General features: G+C 34.7%; 3 protein-coding genes across 3 annotated transcripts in view; 2 read left to right on the top strand and 1 right to left on the bottom strand.

Annotated features, from left to right (window-relative positions):
• LOC126754981 (protein slit) overlaps window positions 1–6,804 on the top strand; it is a 90,357-nt gene extending 83,553 nt beyond the window's left edge. The window contains 4 exon segments of the mRNA XM_050467219.1: window positions 884–1,878; window positions 1,945–2,098; window positions 2,324–2,466; window positions 3,702–6,804. Coding sequence (XP_050323176.1) covers window positions 884–1,878; window positions 1,945–2,098; window positions 2,324–2,466; window positions 3,702–6,383 — 3,974 coding nt within the window. The 3' untranslated portion in view covers window positions 6,384–6,804.
• Window positions 6,805–13,887: 7,083 nt separating this feature from the next.
• Window positions 13,888–15,177, bottom strand: LOC126756098 (PRADC1-like protein). The gene is made up of 3 exons (XM_050468932.1): window positions 14,957–15,177; window positions 14,636–14,888; window positions 13,888–14,362 (listed from the first exon to the last, which is right to left on the bottom strand). Exons 1-3 carry the CDS (start codon window positions 15,030–15,032, stop codon window positions 14,068–14,070), a joined length of 624 nt encoding a protein of 207 aa, XP_050324889.1. The 5' UTR covers window positions 15,033–15,177; the 3' UTR covers window positions 13,888–14,067.
• A 1,676-nt stretch (window positions 15,178–16,853) lies between these two features.
• Window positions 16,854–18,129, top strand: LOC126757158 (CCHC-type zinc finger nucleic acid binding protein). Its single transcript, XM_050470821.1, has one exon. It carries the CDS (start codon window positions 17,053–17,055, stop codon window positions 17,503–17,505), a length of 453 nt encoding a protein of 150 aa, XP_050326778.1. The 5' UTR covers window positions 16,854–17,052; the 3' UTR covers window positions 17,506–18,129.
• The last annotated feature ends 553 nt before the right edge of the window (window positions 18,130–18,682 follow it).

The following is an 18,682-nucleotide window of genomic DNA, read 5'->3' as shown; positions in this document are numbered from 1 at the left end:
CTATTTTTTAATTTTTTTATTCTTTTCTTTTACTTTTTTAATTTTCTTATATTTTATTATTAGTATTTTTTTATATTAAAATAATATACATTTTAATAAATTTTTACGTGGGCATATTTTATACTTTTTTAAATATTTTCTATATTTTTTTTATTTTTAATTTTTTTTTATTTTTTTTTGTAATTTTTTTATATATTTTTAATTTTTTTTTTTTAATTTTGTTTACATTAAATTTTTTTTAATTTTAATTTTTTTTCACATATTAACATTTTTTCATCATCTTTTTTAAATATTTTATATATTTTTTTCACAATTTTTTTAAATTTCATTTTTCATCGCTTTCTTAATTATTTTTTATGTTTGATTTTGAATTTTTTGAGCATACCTAACTGAATATTTTATATAATTTTGTTTTAATTTTTTATTCCATTTTTTTTTTTCTTTTATTTTTATTCTTTTCTCATTTTATTTTTTTATTTGGCTTTATTTTTTACTTTCTTATAATTAATTTCGATTTTTTTATTAGTAACTAGCTGTTTTTCTATAATTTTGTTAAAATTATTTTTACAAAATTTTAAATCTTTTTTATCATTATTTTTTAGTTTAATTCTTTTTTGATTTCTTTTAATTATTTTTTTAAATTTATTTTTTTATTTTTTTTTAATATTTTTTTATTTTTTTTTAATATTTTTAATTTTTTTTTAATTTTTTTTAATTTTTTTTTATTTCTTTTTTAATATTTTTTTATTTGTTTACATATGAACCAATATTGTTTTTATCGATTAATTTTTTATATACAAATTTGAAAATAAATATGTATGTATGTATTTGAACTTTCCTTACAATTTCTTATTATATGTACTTATTTTAATCGTTACTACAGGTCAATACTGCGATACGAAGATCAACTTCTGCAGCGACGAGTTCAATCCTTGTGCGAATGGCGCCAAATGTCACGATCACTTCACCCACTACACTTGCGAGTGCATGGCCGGTTTCCATGGCATCAATTGCACACAAAATATTGACGATTGTCAGAATCACATTTGTCAAAATGGCGGCACCTGTATCGACGGCATCAACGATTATGTCTGCAAGTGTCCAGATGATTTTACTGGCAAATATTGTGAGGGTCACAATATGGTCTCAATGATGTATCCACAGACATCGCCTTGTCAAAATCACGAATGCAAACATGGTGTTTGCTTCCAGCCAAATCCCTCGGGCTCCGAGTATTTATGTAAATGCCATCCGGGTTATACCGGCAAGTGGTGCGAATATTTAACCAGTATTAGCTTCGTGCATAATAATTCGTTTGTGGAAATGGAACCGTTACGCACCAAACCGGATGCGAATGTAACCATCGTTTTTAGTAGTTCCGAACAGAACGGCATACTCATGTATGATGGACAGGACGCTCATATAGCTGTGGAGCTTTTCAACGGACGCATACGCGTTAGCTACGATGTCGGTAATTATCCAGTGTCCACAATGTATAGCTTCGAAATGGTGGCTGATGGTAAATATCATTGTGTGGAACTGTTGGCTATCAAGAAGAACTTTACGCTGCGTGTCGATCGCGGTTTGGCCAGATCGATTATAAATGAGGGTTCCAATGATTTTCTCAAATTGACCACACCCATGTTTTTGGGTGGTCTACCGCCCGAACCGGGGCAGCAAGCCTATAAGAATTGGCAAATACGAAATTTGACCAGCTTCAAGGGTTGCATGAAGGAGGTGTGGATTAATCACAAGCTGGTGGACTTTGAAAATGCTGCCAAGCAGCAAAAGATTACACCAGGCTGTGCATTGCTCGAAGGCGAGACGGCGGAGGATGATGAGCAAGACTTCATGGACGAAACGCCGCATATTAAGGAGGTATATTAAATTTAAACTAAATATAGAAATGAAATCACATATATTCCGCACTGCTTCGTTCTTTAGGTGGATCCTTGCGAAAATCACAAATGTCGTCGTGGCAGCCGCTGTGTTCCTAACTCGACATACCGTGACGGTTATCAATGCAAATGCAAGCATGGTCAGAAGGGCCGTTACTGCGAACAAGGTGAGGGCACTACAGAGCCCGCAACAATAACTGGTATTAAGCACATTCTTCATTCATACTTCATTCTGTGGTTTGCATGCGCATAAGTATGTGTGTATGTGCATACTTGTGTGGCACCACATTCATTTTAAACATTTATCGATATGCTGCTACTAACTTTGCATGCCGTTATGTTCCTTGATTCAATTTTATTTGCTAGTTTTAATGGACTTAACCTCAACTATTTTGCGTTTTTTCTTAATTTCCTCTACTTTATAGTGGCGTCCACTTGCCGCAAGGAACAAGTTCGAGAATATTATACCGAAAACGATTGTCGCTCACGTCAACCGCTCAAATATGCGAAATGTGTTGGCGGTTGCGGTAATCAGTGTTGCGCTGCAAAAATAGTGCGGAGACGAAAGGTGAGGAACTCAAAATACTAAATAAAACATGAAAATCTTTTTGCGGGAAACTCGCAGGCGAGAACAAAAACTGTTATTTTTACTATAATTGAAATTCATTGAAGTAGAAATAACTGCTTACAGCATTGCTAGGCTTTTTAAGCGTTTCGAATTTATAATTAATTCGAACCTTTAATTAATTATAAAAACCAAACTCTAAATTCCAAGCGATTTAATTGCAAAAAGTCTCTATTTAACTTATTTTAGGAGTAATGACTAGTCTTTAAGCTAGATTTTGTATTTTTAATAATATTTGAAGTACAAAAGTGAGGTTAGTATTTCTTCAATACTCAAAACTTTTAAGTTAGAGCAATATATTGTGGTAAACTTTTATTTTATGTTTAATGACTAGTATTTGAACTACATTTCTTATTATTGATACATTTTAGAACTACAAAAGTGAGGTTAGCCTTTATCGAATACTTAAAAAGTACGATTTAGCGCCAAATATTGTAGACAAACTTTCATTTTATGTTTAATGACTAGTATTTAAATTTCATTTTCTATTTTTTGATACATTTTAGAACTACAGAAGTGAGGTTAGCATTTCTCGAATACTTTAAAGTTACAAGTTAGAGCCAAATAATGTAGACAAAATTTCATTTTATGACCGAAGCTAGTATACAAACTTCATTTCATATTTTTGAAAAAAATTTTGAATTCAAAAGTGAGGTTATTATTTCTTGAATTCTCAAAATTTTCATAATATTGTAAACAAACTTTAATTTCATGATTAATGTCTCGTATACAAACTTCATTTCATATGTTTGAAAAATATTTTTAATTAAGAAGTGAGGTTATGATTTTTTGAATTCTGAAAACTTACAAGTTAGAGCCAGATATTGTAGGAAAACATTTATTTTATTAATAATAAATAACTTTTAAACTTTATTTCATATAATTAATAATTTTTTAAATTCCAAAATTGAGGTTAGTATTTTTTGAATTAATAAAATTTACAAGGTAACCAATTATAAAAGACATTTATAATTAAATTTTTAATAAATAGTTTATAAATTGTCAAGTAATTGTATATTGATAACTTTTCGAAGTTCAAAAGTGAGGTTAGTTTTCTTGATTATACAAAATTTTCAAGTTAAAATCAAAAATGGCAGAGAAAGAGTGCTTACTTTATTTTTGAACATAAATTATTCTAACCTAACTTCATCTTTAATGCTTCTTCTATGTATTTACAGGTCCGCATGGTGTGCAGCAATAATCGCAAATATATAAAGAATTTAGATATCGTGCGTAAATGTGGATGTACAAAGAAATGCTACTGACTGGAAGATGCGACTACCCAAATGCACAATATTAGCTTAGATTTAAATTTAGGGCAACATAGTAATAACAATAATTTTAATATTAATAATAATAACAGTAATTTAAGTACTAGTACTAGTGATAGCAACGATAATGAATGTATATTTAACTGTAGCAACACGAATGTTTTACTAATATCTAACAATAACAATAACAACACTAAAACGGGGAGACAAATGATGGCCGCTCAAGAGACAAAGACTGCGGATGAAAGTGTGAAGGGGGATGTGGCGAGCGCAAACATAACAAACACAAGTGGTGGTGTGATAGTTGATGTGGTGAAAACACACAACCGTGACGACATCATGTACAACGCGGAGGAGGCAACACGGCAAGCAGCAGGTGGTTTGCACGTGACAGGAGGCGGCATATTGGTCGATGAGAGCGCTAGTTACGAGACTGATGAAGAGACGGAGCGTATGCAATTGAATCCAAGCGGCGATGAGAGCTGGGATGATGAATATGACGATGATGATGATGATGAGGATGCAGATGCAGATGAAGATGAGGATGAAATGGACGATGCATATGAGGATGAGGACGAAGAAGCTGACGCCGTCGCTGCGCCGTACATAGGCAGCGCAGCTACAGTGGATATGGCTGCGCAAGAACGCGGTAGCGCCACATATGAAGCGCTGCCCGAAGCCAAGGGTCTTGTACAAGCACTGGTAGGCGATGAAAATGAGTCGGTTAAAAATATGCCGGACATTTTGAAGACGAAAAGCATTGCGGCAGGCGCAAGCAAAATCGAGGATGAGGAAGAAGATATGGGTTTTGATGAAGATGACGAACGTATTGCAATAATTGTCGAACGGCAACGTGGCAATGCAAACGACAACGATAAGGGCTTCATGAATGAGGAGGGTAGCGGCGCTAATGGAGGGGCATACAGACGGACCGAAGCAAATAGGTACAAAAATAATAGATTTAGATTAGATTATGCTGAGAAATATCGTAGGAAGCAACAAAAGTTGCAAACGGAATATACGAATAGAGGCGTGGCCGATGCGCGAGAAGGCAGCGGCAATTTTGCCAACGATGATGATGATGACGATGATGATGATAGCGATGACGTTAATGATGACGATGATGATGATGATGGCGTTGACGATGATGTGGCCAGCAACGCTGACGCTAACGATGATGCCGACCGTCAAGAAGGTGATGGTTATTTTAATTCGAAGCATACGAAATCGAGTAATCGGTATTTCCGTAAAAATACGAATGACGCAATTAAAATAATCTCAACGCCGCTGGGCAAGGTCGGTATCGTGTATCAGCAGACGCCGACAAGTGAGGATGGCAACAACAACAACAACGCCAACAGCAACAATAATAAAAAGCAGGATACGCTGGGCGACAAGAAAACGAGTTCATTTACGGACTTCGACGCATTGTCGCCCGATCCTGAGAGTAGTCATCGCTTAGCATCATCTCATCCAAAAATTACGCCAGTCTTGACACCCGATGGCAAGGTTGCACTGCTTTATCGCGGCGACTCGGAGAATTCCAAATACGAACCGATACGTAATTTAACGCATAAATTTAACAACAACAACAACAGCAATAATAACAATAAAAACGACTTTACGGACAATAAAGCACTTGCTAGCGGTACAAGTAGTAAAGATACGCCTGATTTCCCGAACAACGACGGCAGCGAAGATGAATCGGCTGACGACGAGTCAGATGATGATTACGATCTGGATAATGACAGCAGCAGCAGCGGTAACAGCGGCAATGATAGAACACCCATACATGCGCGCAAAAGCAATGTAAATCCTACGGTCGAAACGCAAAAGGCGGCCATACAAAATCCCGCCACCGATGCTGACTCACCCGCCGCTGCGGGCGGTTCATTCATCATACGCCCCACCGACTCCGTGCTGCCCATGATCAATCGGCCACTCTCCGAAGTGCTCGGCATAAAGAAGAACCAATTCAAACAATTCCGCATCAAAGATATACCAACAGCGCCGCCAAATACTGACACGGCTGGCGATCCACGTTCGCTGGCTGGCACCTCCATCGATCGCACACTCGATACAACGACACTACACTTCCTTACAAAAGTCAATTTAGCCGAATATCCAACATCGATGAAGACGCGCAATTTCGATTTCGACTTCAGTCGCGACAATACCATGCTGGACGAACGTTCGCGTCACAAAGAACACCAATTCCATCAGCAACAGCAACAGCAGCAACAGCAAGGCACCGCAGGTGCTGGCCAAAACGGCGAATCCAGCAATAGCAATAACAAGCTTAATACAATAGCCAACGAAGAGGTGCTCGCCAAAACCGAAGTGGTCAATTTGGCGATAATACCGCATTTCGATGAGGAGCTCGAGCGGTTGCAACGTTTGCGTGAGCACGAAACACGTCGCCACTATCGCCAACGCTATCGCCAAAAGCCGAGCGAGGAGGAGCTGTCGGGCATACATTGCATCATGCAGGCCATGATGGGCATAGCGGCCATATCGACAGTGTTCGGCATGTTGGGCACATTCTTTAAGCAACGAATACTCGATCAAATACGCTTGATGCATTGGTAGTACAGCAAGGGTATTCGATTGTATGGCGAATATTATATGTATAGAATCTTGTCGACAATTACAATTGAATACCCCAGTTCATCCGCACAACGACATCTGCAACGTCATCATCATCATCACCTCCACCATTACCAACATCAACATCGTCAGCTCAAGCAACAAGAACAACAAAAATACAACACATACACGAACAACACGAACAACGCAGCTATTGTAGGCAGAATTTATTGTAAATCTATTTCCTTGCACCCACACAGTTGCATAGCAATAACAAAGAAGCTTTTAATACCACTATTTACTATATAAATACCTACATACATATTTACATGCATACACTAACACGAAACGTAACACATGACAAATAAATATAGGTTGTTGTTGGCTTTTGAGTTTAATTTCGAAAATCAAAAAACTCTTGCAGTTTAAAAAAGGCAGAAAAAAGCTGAAATTTTAATCATTATTTTTGTAGGAAACATGCGCACAACTTTTTGCAGTTTTATAATTTTTAAAAATTAAAAAAATGTGATAGAAATATTAAAATTTTTTTGTATTTCTAATATTTTTGTTTTCGAAATTAAAAAATTTTTAAAGCCTCAAACAAATTTACACAAAATTTTACTCACTTTATTCAATTTTTTGGTATTTCTAATATTTTTGTTTTCGATATTAAAAAAATTTCAAAGTATTTTCAGAGCTTCAAACAAATGTACACAAAATTTTACTCACTTTATTTAAATTTTCAAATTTATTACTTGAAAATATTAAATTTTTTGCATGTCTAATAATTTTTTGGAAACTGAAAATTTTTTCAATTTATTTTTAAGGCTTCAACTTAAAATTTTCAAATTGTTTTTAAAACTTCAAAAATATTTACACACATTTTTTCTCAATTTATTTAAATTTCCAAATCTTTTATTTGAAAATATTAAATTTTTTGCATATCTAATAATTTTTTCCGGAACTAATTATTTCGTCAAGGTTTTTTATAGCTTCAAATTAATTTACAAAAATAAATTTATTAAATATTAGCCTCAAAAATATTTAAATCATTTTCAAAAATTCAAAAATTTCCACATTTTTTTAATAGAAATTATATAATATTATTATATTATAAAAAGCAAAATCAAGTTCACATGCAAATAATATTTAATAAAATATTTTCCCACAAAAATATGTAAATAATTTTCAAAAATATTTTTTTATAATATTTGTGCAAAAAAATATGTAAAAAATTTTCGAAAATTCTATATTTGCACAAATTTCTAAAAATTTCCATATTTTGAATATAAATTATATAAAGTTCAATCCAAAAGAATCAAATTCATGCACAAATAATATTTTGTGAAATATTTGTCCACAAAAATATGTAAATAATTAAAAAAAATGTTTTTTTTCTGATATTTGTTCGAAAAAATATGCAAAAAATTTTCAAAAATCCAAATTCGCTCAAATTTCTAAAAATTTTCACATTTTTAATCCAAAATACATAAAATTTAATAAAAAAAAATCAAATTTATATACCAAAACTTTTATAAAGCATTTGACCACAAAAAAAATTCACATTTTTAATACAAAATTCAATTTTTTTATAAAGTTATTGTGTTCTCAAAAAAAAAAAAAATATGTAAATAATTTTCAGAAATAATTATTTTCTAATACTTGTCCAAAAAATTATGTAAAAATTCGAAAGTACCAAACTTGCACATATTTCAAATTCAAATTTTTTATAAAATATTTATGTTCAAAAATATGTAAATAATTTTCAAAAATATTTTTTCTAATATTCGTCTTAAAAAATATGTAAAAAAAATTTGAAAGTACCAAACTTGCGCATATTCCTTAAAAATGCCCACATTTTTAATACAAAAAAAATTTATAAAATATTTCTGTTCAAAAATATGCACAAAATTTTCAAAAAATTCAAATTTTGCACTAATTTCTAAAAATTTCCACATTTTTAAAACAAATTATATAACATTTTATTTTTCAAAATTAAACGCAATGCCTACAGCACACACGTACAAACGTATACTTGATACACACACACACATACATAATAAATATTTATATACATAAACGTATTTTACGTACGCTGAAAATCTAACATAAATATGCAACTACATACATACATACATACATACATGAAACTTGTAACTAATAATCTAACAACCATTTGTACACAAACTAACAATATGACATACTTACATGCATATAGTACATATATACTCTTAATCATATTCATAAACGCATACATACTCGTATATGCCCCTTTTTAAATGTATTTGTATTTTCCACACTTTAAGCATAAGCTAAAAAAATACGTATGTAAACTATATACTATCCACTACTACATACTATTATTGTATTGTCACTATAACATACTAATGCTAAAAACAAAAACACCACAAAAAAATTAACACTTCCTTAAAACTCATATTAACGGATTCGTGCAGGAAGCTACCCAGATGAAGAAAAAACTATAACGCGCCGAATGCATTACGCTGAAACGGTATAGGCGAACACAAAAACAAAAACTATTATAAATAGTCAATAATACTTACAAAAGCGGTTTAACAACGCCAAAGTCATAAGCCGCGAAAGCTAAGTCTGCCGAAACGCAGCCGTAAAGCAGATCGTGCAAACGCCTAACGCTAGTACGCGTGGAAAAGCATGCGAGCATAATGAAACGTGATCACTAAGGATGTTTTTGAATATTTGTTTAGGTTTTCATACTTCTCTCTACAACTTTCGACAAGCTTAAAAGTTCAAACATTATGTAAAAAAACAAAATTTCAACACCTAACACTGTCACTCAAACTGCACTCCTCCAACAAGTTGGTAAACATTTACAAAATGGCGTATGCCTACATACAAACATACATGAACGCCAAACTTACACAACTCCTCCTTAAGCCAATTGGCAGGATACCAATTAGTGTCAATTCAAAACCCAACACACACCCGCGCACACACATACACACACATAGCCATTCATCCAACACACACGCATGAAGCAATTGGTCAACGCCCGCAACCAAAAATTACTCTTTTTGTTCCAAGCAAAATACTATTTTAAATATTTTTATACGAGCATTCAAGCAAGTCTCATTAGATCACACACAAAAGCATTTCAAAACACAATGAAAGTTTTAAAAATAAAACTAATAATAATTTCACGCGCGCCAATGCAACATTGCAGCAGAAACTGCAATAAGAGCAAATAAAGTAATGACAAATACAAAAAATGTAAACAAAGAATTGTCAAGCGAAAATGAAGTGTAATGTTAAACAAAAATAGTTGCAATATAAATTTTAAAAAGCACAATTGCATGAAGTTGAAAGTGGCTTTTAAAATAAATGAAATTATGAAATAAGAAAATGTTGAAAAATTAGCGCTTAAGCAGCATGAAGAAAGTATTTATTTAAATTAATTAAAAGTTAAGACAAATATTGCAGAAAAGCACGCAGCTGTAGCATACTTACTACATGCGGTTGTTACAAGTTTACTTGCCGCTGCTGCAAGTAAAGTGTGTGCAACATTTTGTTGCAGCACATGCAAATAACGAATTTTCAAAGAATTATAAAAAAACAACTAAAGAAAAGCAACTAAAATAAAAATGTAAAACAAGAAAGAAATGCATAAAACAAGGCATGCAAGCAATGCATTGAAACAACTATAGTTTAAGTTTAAACCTAACAACTTAACAACTAAGCTGGGTAGTCGCATGTAAATCTCTAAACTAAATTAAAAAAAAAACCGTAACCCTTAGTAATTAGCCTAACTTACTTTAAGTATTAGTTGTAATGCCATAATGAACGAATTAAAACAGAAAAGAAAAACAACAGCTGTTTAAAAACAAACTGAAAATTAAAACTAAAAAGCATACCAAAATGAAGTAAAAAACAAAAAACATACACACAAAAAAGAAACTGAACTAACTAAAAAAATTTTTGTTTCCATGTGTACTATTTAAACGCCAACCAACACTGCATTTAAACACATTTAAACACAAATTAACAATTATTACTGCAAATGCATTAACGAATTACGAATTGCCGAAACGAATATTTTTAAATGTTTAACATGTTTTTAATAGTTTTTTTTTAATCTATATATACACAAAATCTAAAGGAATTATACAATTTTACATACGCGCAATTGCTAATATCAAGTTACAAACACACATAAATATACAAAAACATATATGCTTATTTTAATGAATACATTTAATGCATAACTGCACGAAATTGTAATTTGTGCGGCATAACAGTTCATGTAATTTTTATTTATTTATTTCCTTTTTTATTTTTGTACATTGTATTGTAGTTAACTCTTGCGAGTATAACATAAAATATACTATATATTTATGTCCTGTATATGTATTGTAATTGTGTGTCGTGCATATGCAATATATGAAATAATTATACATATACACACACACACACTCCACACGCGCACACAGCCGTATAAAAATGTGTTCTATATGATTGTTTTATATCCAACAATAAACTACATAATCGAAAAATATAAGCAAATGCGTTTTTTTGTTGTTAATAAAGATATGTTGTAGGTAGCCATTACACACGGATGATAAACAAAATTTTATTTATGACTAACAAATATTTTTTTAATAATAAAAATAATTTTTTAACAGTAAAATAATTTTTTAAAAGTAAAAACATTTTAAACATTTTACTAAAATGAATTATTAGAAAAATTTTTAGTGGTTAAAATATTTTTTTAATAATCAAAATATTGGGTAGTCGAAAAGTCTTTTCGTATTTTGTCAATAGATTTCGTTGCCAGAGTCACTGGCTGTAGTGATGTAGTGTGATTTAACAGTCATTAGGTGACCTCACGGTAAGCTGGCTGTTAGCTGGCTCTATAAAAGAAACCCAGGCACCGTGCCTGGCCAGTGCTTAGGTGACTGTCGCGCCGCGAGGTGGTGAGATTTAACAGTCATGAGGCGACCTCACGGTAAGCTGGCTGTTAGCTGGCTCTATAAAAGAAACGCAGGCACCGTGCCTGGCCAGTGCTTAGGTAACTGTCGCGCCATAAAGTGCTGTGATTTAACAGTCATGACGTGACCTCACGGTAAGCTGGCTGTTAGCTAGCTCTATAAAAGAAACGCAGGCACTGTGCCTGGCCAGTGTTAAGGGGACTGTCGCGCCGTGAAGTGCTGTGATTTACCAGTCATGAGGTGACCTCACGGTAAGCTGGCTGTTAGCTAGCTCTATAAAAGAAACGCAGACATCGTGCCTGGCCAGTGCTTAGGTGACTGTCGCGCCATAAAGTGCTGTGATTTAACAGTCATGAGGTGACCTCACGGTAAGCTGGCTGTTAGCTGGCTCTATAAAAGAAACGCAATCACCGTGCCTGGCCAGTGCTTAGGTGACTGTCGCGCCGCGAGGTGGTGTGATTTAGCAGTCATGACGTGACCTCACGGTAAGCTGGCTGTTAGCTAGCTCCATAAAAGAAACGCAGGCACTGTGCCTGGCTAGTGCTTAGGTAACTGTCGCGCCATAAGAGTGCTGTGATTTAACAGTCATGAGGTGACCTCACGGTAAGCTGGCTGTTAGCTAGCTCTATAAAAGAAACGCAGGCACTGTGCCTGGCTAGTTCTTAGGTAACTGTCGCGCCATAAAGTGCTGTGATTTAACAGTCATGAGGTGACCTCACGGTAAGCTGGCTGTTAGCTGGCTCTATAAAAGAAACGCAGGCACCGTGCCTGGCCAGTGCTTAGGTGACTGTCGCGCCGCGAGGTGGTGTGATTTAACAGTCATGAGGCGACCTCACGGTAAGCTGGCTGTTAGCTGGCTCTATAAAAGAAACGCAGGCACCGTGCCTGGCCAGTGCTTAGGTGACTGTCGCGCCGCGAGGTGTTGTGATTTAACAGTCATGAGCCGACCTCACGGTAAGCTGGCTGTTAGCTGGCTCCATAAAAGAAACGCAGGCACCGTGCCTGGCCAGTGCTTAGGTGACTGTCGCGCCGCGAGGTGGTGTGATTTAACAGTCATGAGGCGACCTCACGGTAAGCTGGCTGTTAGCTAGCTCTATAAAAGAAACGAAAGCTCCGTGCCTGAAAAACAGTTTTTTTGGCTATCAACCAATTGACATTAAATAACGACTTACTTAACTCTGAATTTGTTAAAATGGCGTCACATTTTTTCTGTTTTTTTTATTTACCGTAAAGAATTAAATATTTTTCCTTATCAGCGCTAATGGCAGTTTACTATGTATTGCATATCTAAATTATCTGCTCATATACATACATATATAACATACATAGTTTTTACATGTACAAAAATATGCATATGTGTATGTATGCACATCCTAATCGTTCATTTTTGAATTCAAATTAATAACGCACATGCAACCTTACATATTTGCACTGTCAAAACTGTCATTTGGCCACACTGCTGCAAACAGTAATAAATCCCGTTGGTTTCCGAAAGTGCACAAGAATTTGCTGCAATAACTTCTGGCAAATTACAAAGTGCAATGTGAATAAAAGTATTTCAACATATTAAGTAGAAAGTGCGTGTGAAATAGTGCAGTTGCGCAATGAAATTTGCATATAAAATGCGCTTATTAATTGTAAATGAGCGAAATTCTGCACATGCTAGATGCCTAACTGTTGCATTTGCATGTGGAAATATACTTACACACATGTAGTACACATACTTATGTAGTGTGGTTGTAAAAATAAGTGGCTTTCAAACTCAAAATTAGTCGGTGGATACTTGATAAATAATATTTGGAAACTCATGTACTTCTTACAAGGGTAAGTAAGTAAAAGTTTCTTAGCTATTGGTACAATGATTGCAAAAATAGAAATTTATTTAAAAAACTTGCTGTTCTAAAACGCTGCTAAAACAATTAGCAGGGGTCTTAGGGTTTCAATTCGAATACTTTTCAAACTGTTAGCTCAAGCTAGCTCAAACAACAGCTAACAACACTCTTCATCTGCCATGAAAATTATTCTCCCAAAAGTCTGTCTGCGGTAAAACGGTTTCAAAATTTTGTTTTCTCTTATCTTCTTATGTTTCATGGAGACTTATTTATACATTAATAAAAGAGTTTCTTTACTTTTTAGGTTTTATCTTTATATATTTAAATTGCTTTTTCATACTTACAATTTTAATAATTTTATTCTAAAAAGTTGGTTGTCCCCTTAACACAACGCATTTTATTTTTACATCACTAGAATCTTTTCTTATAAAATATCAAATTTTTATTTCAAAATATTCAACTATTTATAAGAAGCGTAGTAAAACAATAACCATACATCTAATATGATTTAGCCGCTACTTATTATTTGTGTACTCATTACAATAATTTAAGAAACTACTTGATTGCTTTGTTTGATTTATATGTAAGAACTGTAAAATCAGTTCTATACTAGTGATGACTTAGACTATCTCATACCTCCACTGATCTCCACTGTTTACCTTTTAGTACTACCTATATTGTCTGACCCAGAAAAATCAACACTTCAGTAAATTTGATTTAGCAGGTTGAACTGTTTTTGTTATATAAAAATAAAGAATTTGCACAATATAAATAAATATCATATTTAGCAGCCTACGTAGCCATTTCTATTGGTGAGTCAGTTGAAAGAATGCACTTTGGTTATTATTTTTGGATTTGTTCATCAAGTTCCTATGACTTTGGTAATTGAATTTACCAACCCAACCAGGGCGGATGATTTATTTGAGCAGGTGGCACAAATGTTAAATTCACTGGTATATTTATAATGGCATGTGGCCGTCGTAGACTCATTAACGTCGATCGAATTATAACACCATTTTTGCCCAGCAAAAATCCGGCTGGTATATGCGCTTCTCTACTTGTGTTGTCATGTACCATTTCTATGTAATACTCAAACTCAGCTGAATCGTCATCAAATTCTGTCATTATAGCTGCTTTGGCGCCCGCAATTTCGGCATTGATAGTTTTTGTTAAGAACGAACAATCACTGTAATTAGAAATTATTTTGTTACTTAAATAAATGTACATATGTATGTATGCATATATTAACTAATTTAAGTAGCATCGACACTAATGCATTAAGTCAAATTGATTAAGTAATCAAATTTGTTTTGACATACATATCAGAAATTTCGCTCTCATATCAAGGTTTAGCAATATGTGTGTGTGTTGGTATCTACCCATCTAAGTGCCACTATAAATCTTTATTGTATTAAATACATAGCTTCCGTCGCTTGATTGTGCATTGGTAAAAACTTACCCTCTTTTAATCAATGCTACGTTGCCACGAAGTTCGCGATAGTTTCGAATTTTTGAGCATGCATCTGATGGTTGCGTTAAAACTAATCCGATTCCTGTAAAACGCTGTGAAACAAATGATACACCAAAATCTTTCGCCGGTCGCAACCGATACGTGTACTCCAACACAGCAGGTTCTGTTATCTCAAAGAAAACATCACCAGCTATAATATCTTGGGTGGTTATAATATCGTGAATGGTTGGATGATGTACTCCTGAAAATAATTAAATTAATAGTGTATAATCTGCAATTAACGGCGCAACATATACAACTCAACACTACCTGATAAGGGCGCTATTACAAGCAACAGCAAATTGAGTGCAATTGCGATGGGATTTAAACATGTCAACGAGCACATTTCTTTAAAACACTCTTCGTAGTCGAAATTGTTCAACACCGTTGACGGTGCAGCATTTTAAATATTTACATAGACGTATCTTAGGCCAGCTAATTCCTTAACTTTATACAATATGCAATTGTTGACAAAATCAGATGTTTCTAAGTGCAGGGTGCCAAATACGATCGTTGCAAATTTTTGGATTAATGTGAAATGGCACAGAGTGTAAATAATCAATACAAAAAAACTACGGAAACAGAAAATTAATTAGGAGAGACAGTAAAATGTGATCGGAAACCGTTCTTTATTTTTAAATCGAAATGATATATGAATTAAAAAATATATCGTGGTTAATGTCAATATTCTATATAAAACACTTACTCCCAATAATTCTTTTATGAAACCGTATTAAAGGGATGTTAACAAGTATGTATAACTTTCATTGGCATTTAAAAGATAAAGGCAGGAATCGTGTTGACCAGTACATAGGTTCTCACGGTGGGAAGAACAAGAGATACATTCATACATATATAAGCACAGGCCTCCTCACAGTCGAAAGAGAAGGATAAAATTAAGGCTGAAGTGGTTGAGTCTTTGCAAGAAGTTCCAGATTTGAAATGTACCACGAGTGAAGAAACAGCTGCAGAAAGCTCTGTCGGAATAGTATATTGGGCAGAACGAAGCAATTTAAAGTTGGTTGTGGCTACTTAAATCGAGTATGGAAAAGAAAAGATGTGCAAAGCTCCCGGTCATTTATGGTTGTTCCGCAGGTTACAATTTCCGGAAGTTCTCAAGGACGTATTCACCAACAAGTGGCTAAAGAGATACGATGATTCATTGGAATTACGTTCTATCCAATAATGGAATCTCGAGTAAGCTTAAAACAAGGGAGGTACCAGAAACTGGCTAACTAGAAAACGGATTTTAAGTTTCAAAGATCGGCTAAGAAAATCAACAGCATCCTAGAAGACGAGGTTAGATACATAAAATCTCTGTGTTTGGCACCGCAAATATGACTAACCGGGACGATGAGACTTAGGTCGAGGGCAGGATGACGGTCACGGATGATAGAACAACATTGAATCGACGATAAATTCCCAGTTATGGTTTCATTAGGATGTCGTTTTTTTAATATATTTGCTTAATGTCGGATACCCTCAAGTGCCTTCCCCAAACTTATTTTTAAATTAACAAAAGGCCTCCTCAGGAAATTTTTCATGTTTCATGTTTTCAAAACGCCTTTTAAATTATAAATATAAATCATTATAATCTAGCGGTCGAATTTATTTGACTACTACTTTATTTTTTATTTTGACTACCCTTAACCCTTTAACTAAGTAACCGATCCGAGTACATAATTTTTTTTTCATGTGGATCTCTGTAACTGAAAATATTTTAGTGCTGCCACTAAATTATATTGAAACATAATGGCAACACTCCAACAGGGGGCATTGTTGCGAATTAAATTTAGGCAACACTTTTGCGACCGGAGGGTATTGTCCGCTGCAGTTTCGATGTGTATCCCTTGCATTTAAGTAACCCTTTCATAGAGAACTCTGTCGAAAGCCCTTAGCGCCATCTTGCGAGGATAAAATGCACTTATTGCCACGATGCATTTTCTGCGCTTTGCAAAGTATTTATTATGCCATTATGTTTGAATTGTGTTTATAACTGTATCTAATTTGCTTAGAAAACTTTCATAACTTTGTGCAATGCAAGTATGTTGCGTAAATTGAGCCAATTTACATGTGGCAGTGAAAATGCATGGTACAGGATTGGCAGCACTTATGTGTATGTATGGATTAGAGACAGGTAACCCTGGTTTTCGAGTTTTGTGGGGCATTTTTGTGAAGTAGTCGGAGGCGCTTTTGGACGAACGTCGACGTCGGCAGCCATTTCGATTTGTGTTCAGTGCGTGGAGTGGTGAAAGCAATTTTCACCGAGAGGAGCGCGCTGCATTTAGTTGTTTTAACGTTTGGACTGTGGCAAAGACTTTTTAGTTGGTAAGACACCCGCGATAGCAGATAAGCAAGGAAGAAAAATGTCAGCTCCCACGTGTTATAAGTGCAACCGTCCAGGCCACTTTGCCCGCGACTGCAACGCCGGTGGCGGTATGGTAGGAGGAGGAGGCCGTGATATGAGACGCGGAGGTGCTCGCGAAAAGTGCTACAAGTGCAATCAAGTTGGTCACTTTGCGCGTACATGCCCCGAGGAAGCAGAACGCTGTTATCGTTGCAATGGAATTGGACACATCTCGAAGGAGTGTTCACAAGCTGACAATCCCACTTGTTATAAGTGCAACAAGCTTGGTCACTGGGCGCGTAATTGCCCAGAGGCTCTTAACGATCGAAATGTTAGCAACATTTCATGCTATAAGTGCAACCGCACAGGTCACATTTCCAAGAACTGTCCGGATACAGCGAAGACATGCTACGGCTGCGGCAAGAGCGGCCATCTGAGACGCGAATGTGACGAGAAAGGGAGCCGCAATTAAGTAGCGGCATGACTTCGTATACTACACATACACTACAATTGAAAACAACTTATAAAAAAAAATAAAAGAAAAAACATAAAACAAAAAATTAAACTCACACTCTCCTTCCTTATAAAAACCTATTTTCAATACAAAAAAATTCTAATTCCAATTTGAGCGCTTTTACGGCTCTTTGTAGCAAATGGCGCAGATATATTGAAGCGGAACTGCGTCTAAGTAATCCTGAGAAATTGAAATTGTTTGTTGTCGATCGAAATTGAGATTTACTGCTGCTTCATATTCATCTCCTCCAGTGAACATACACAGTCCAACCACGAACAACACCACATCATCATCAACATCATCTTCATTTAAAGTGATCTGACATAGCTAATTAACTGGGCTGATACGATAATGTTGACACAATGCATTTTTGTTTTTTTTTGCTGTAAGGAGCCGGGTATCAGGCCCAGTTGAAGGAGCGGAGTATATAGCAGTCCGGAGTAACCCAAGAAAGAATATAACAAAGAAGAGCAAAGAAACCCAACTCAGAAGCACGAACCTTCAAAATAAAATTTCAAATATCACTGTGATTGTTTTTTAATTGTAAATTAAAATACTGGAGCTGCTGATTTGAGAACAAAATAGTTTTTTCATTAAAATATTGCATTTTTGTTAGTTTTTTCTTCCTAAACAGTTTCGAATATCATAACTTGGTAGTTTTTGGCTGCCTACATGTATGTATATTTAGATATACACAACTATATACATATGTATATACTAAAGCTGGCGAATCTTTGGTGGTGTTTCGTGTCGGTGAGCACATCGAATTTCAGGTTTTACTCAATTTTACATTGTTTCTATGTACGGCGCGACCGGCACTATTAATGCTAACGATGCTGTAAGAAGCACATAATAGCAGCAGATGTCTTGATTTCATTTCCTATTTACGTGTGTAGTGGTAAATGCGCACAAATATAACGAAAGAGGATTATTGGCTTCTATGACTATGCGCCCAGTGTAGGGACATCTACGCCGTATTTTCTTAGGGAGTTTTACATTTTCATCTCACAATTATTTTACAATAATTTATCTTTCACCACAACGCAATTTGTGTTGGAAAGTACAGTCACTACCATGGTGAAAATGTGGCATGCGTAGATCACGGGCTGGATTCCTATTTTACCAATGCAGTGTT

Source organism: Bactrocera neohumeralis, chromosome 4 (genome assembly GCF_024586455.1).
Source record: "Bactrocera neohumeralis isolate Rockhampton chromosome 4, APGP_CSIRO_Bneo_wtdbg2-racon-allhic-juicebox.fasta_v2, whole genome shotgun sequence".
Classification (NCBI taxonomy): Eukaryota; Metazoa; Arthropoda; class Insecta; order Diptera; family Tephritidae; genus Bactrocera; species Bactrocera neohumeralis.
The sequence above is the reverse complement of the archived record's forward strand: the minus strand, read 5'-3'. Positions and strand labels throughout refer to the sequence as shown.

What these genes read in the sequence shown, in the direction of transcription:
- LOC126756098 (XM_050468932.1), bottom strand. Translation starts at nt 15,032, where the DNA reads ATGTGCTCGTTGACATGTTTAAATCCCATCGCAATTGCACTCAATTTG. An exon ending in TGTAATAGCGCCCTTATCAG is followed by an intron (nt 14,889 to 14,956) that starts GTAGTGTTGAGT and finishes AATTATTTTCAG; the next exon opens with GAGTACATCATCCAACCATT. An exon ending in GTAGCATTGATTAAAAGAGG is followed by an intron (nt 14,363 to 14,635) that starts GTAAGTTTTTAC and finishes TTCTAATTACAG; the next exon opens with TGATTGTTCGTTCTTAACAA.
- LOC126757158 (XM_050470821.1), top strand. Translation starts at nt 17,053, where the DNA reads ATGTCAGCTCCCACGTGTTATAAGTGCAACCGTCCAGGCCACTTTGCC.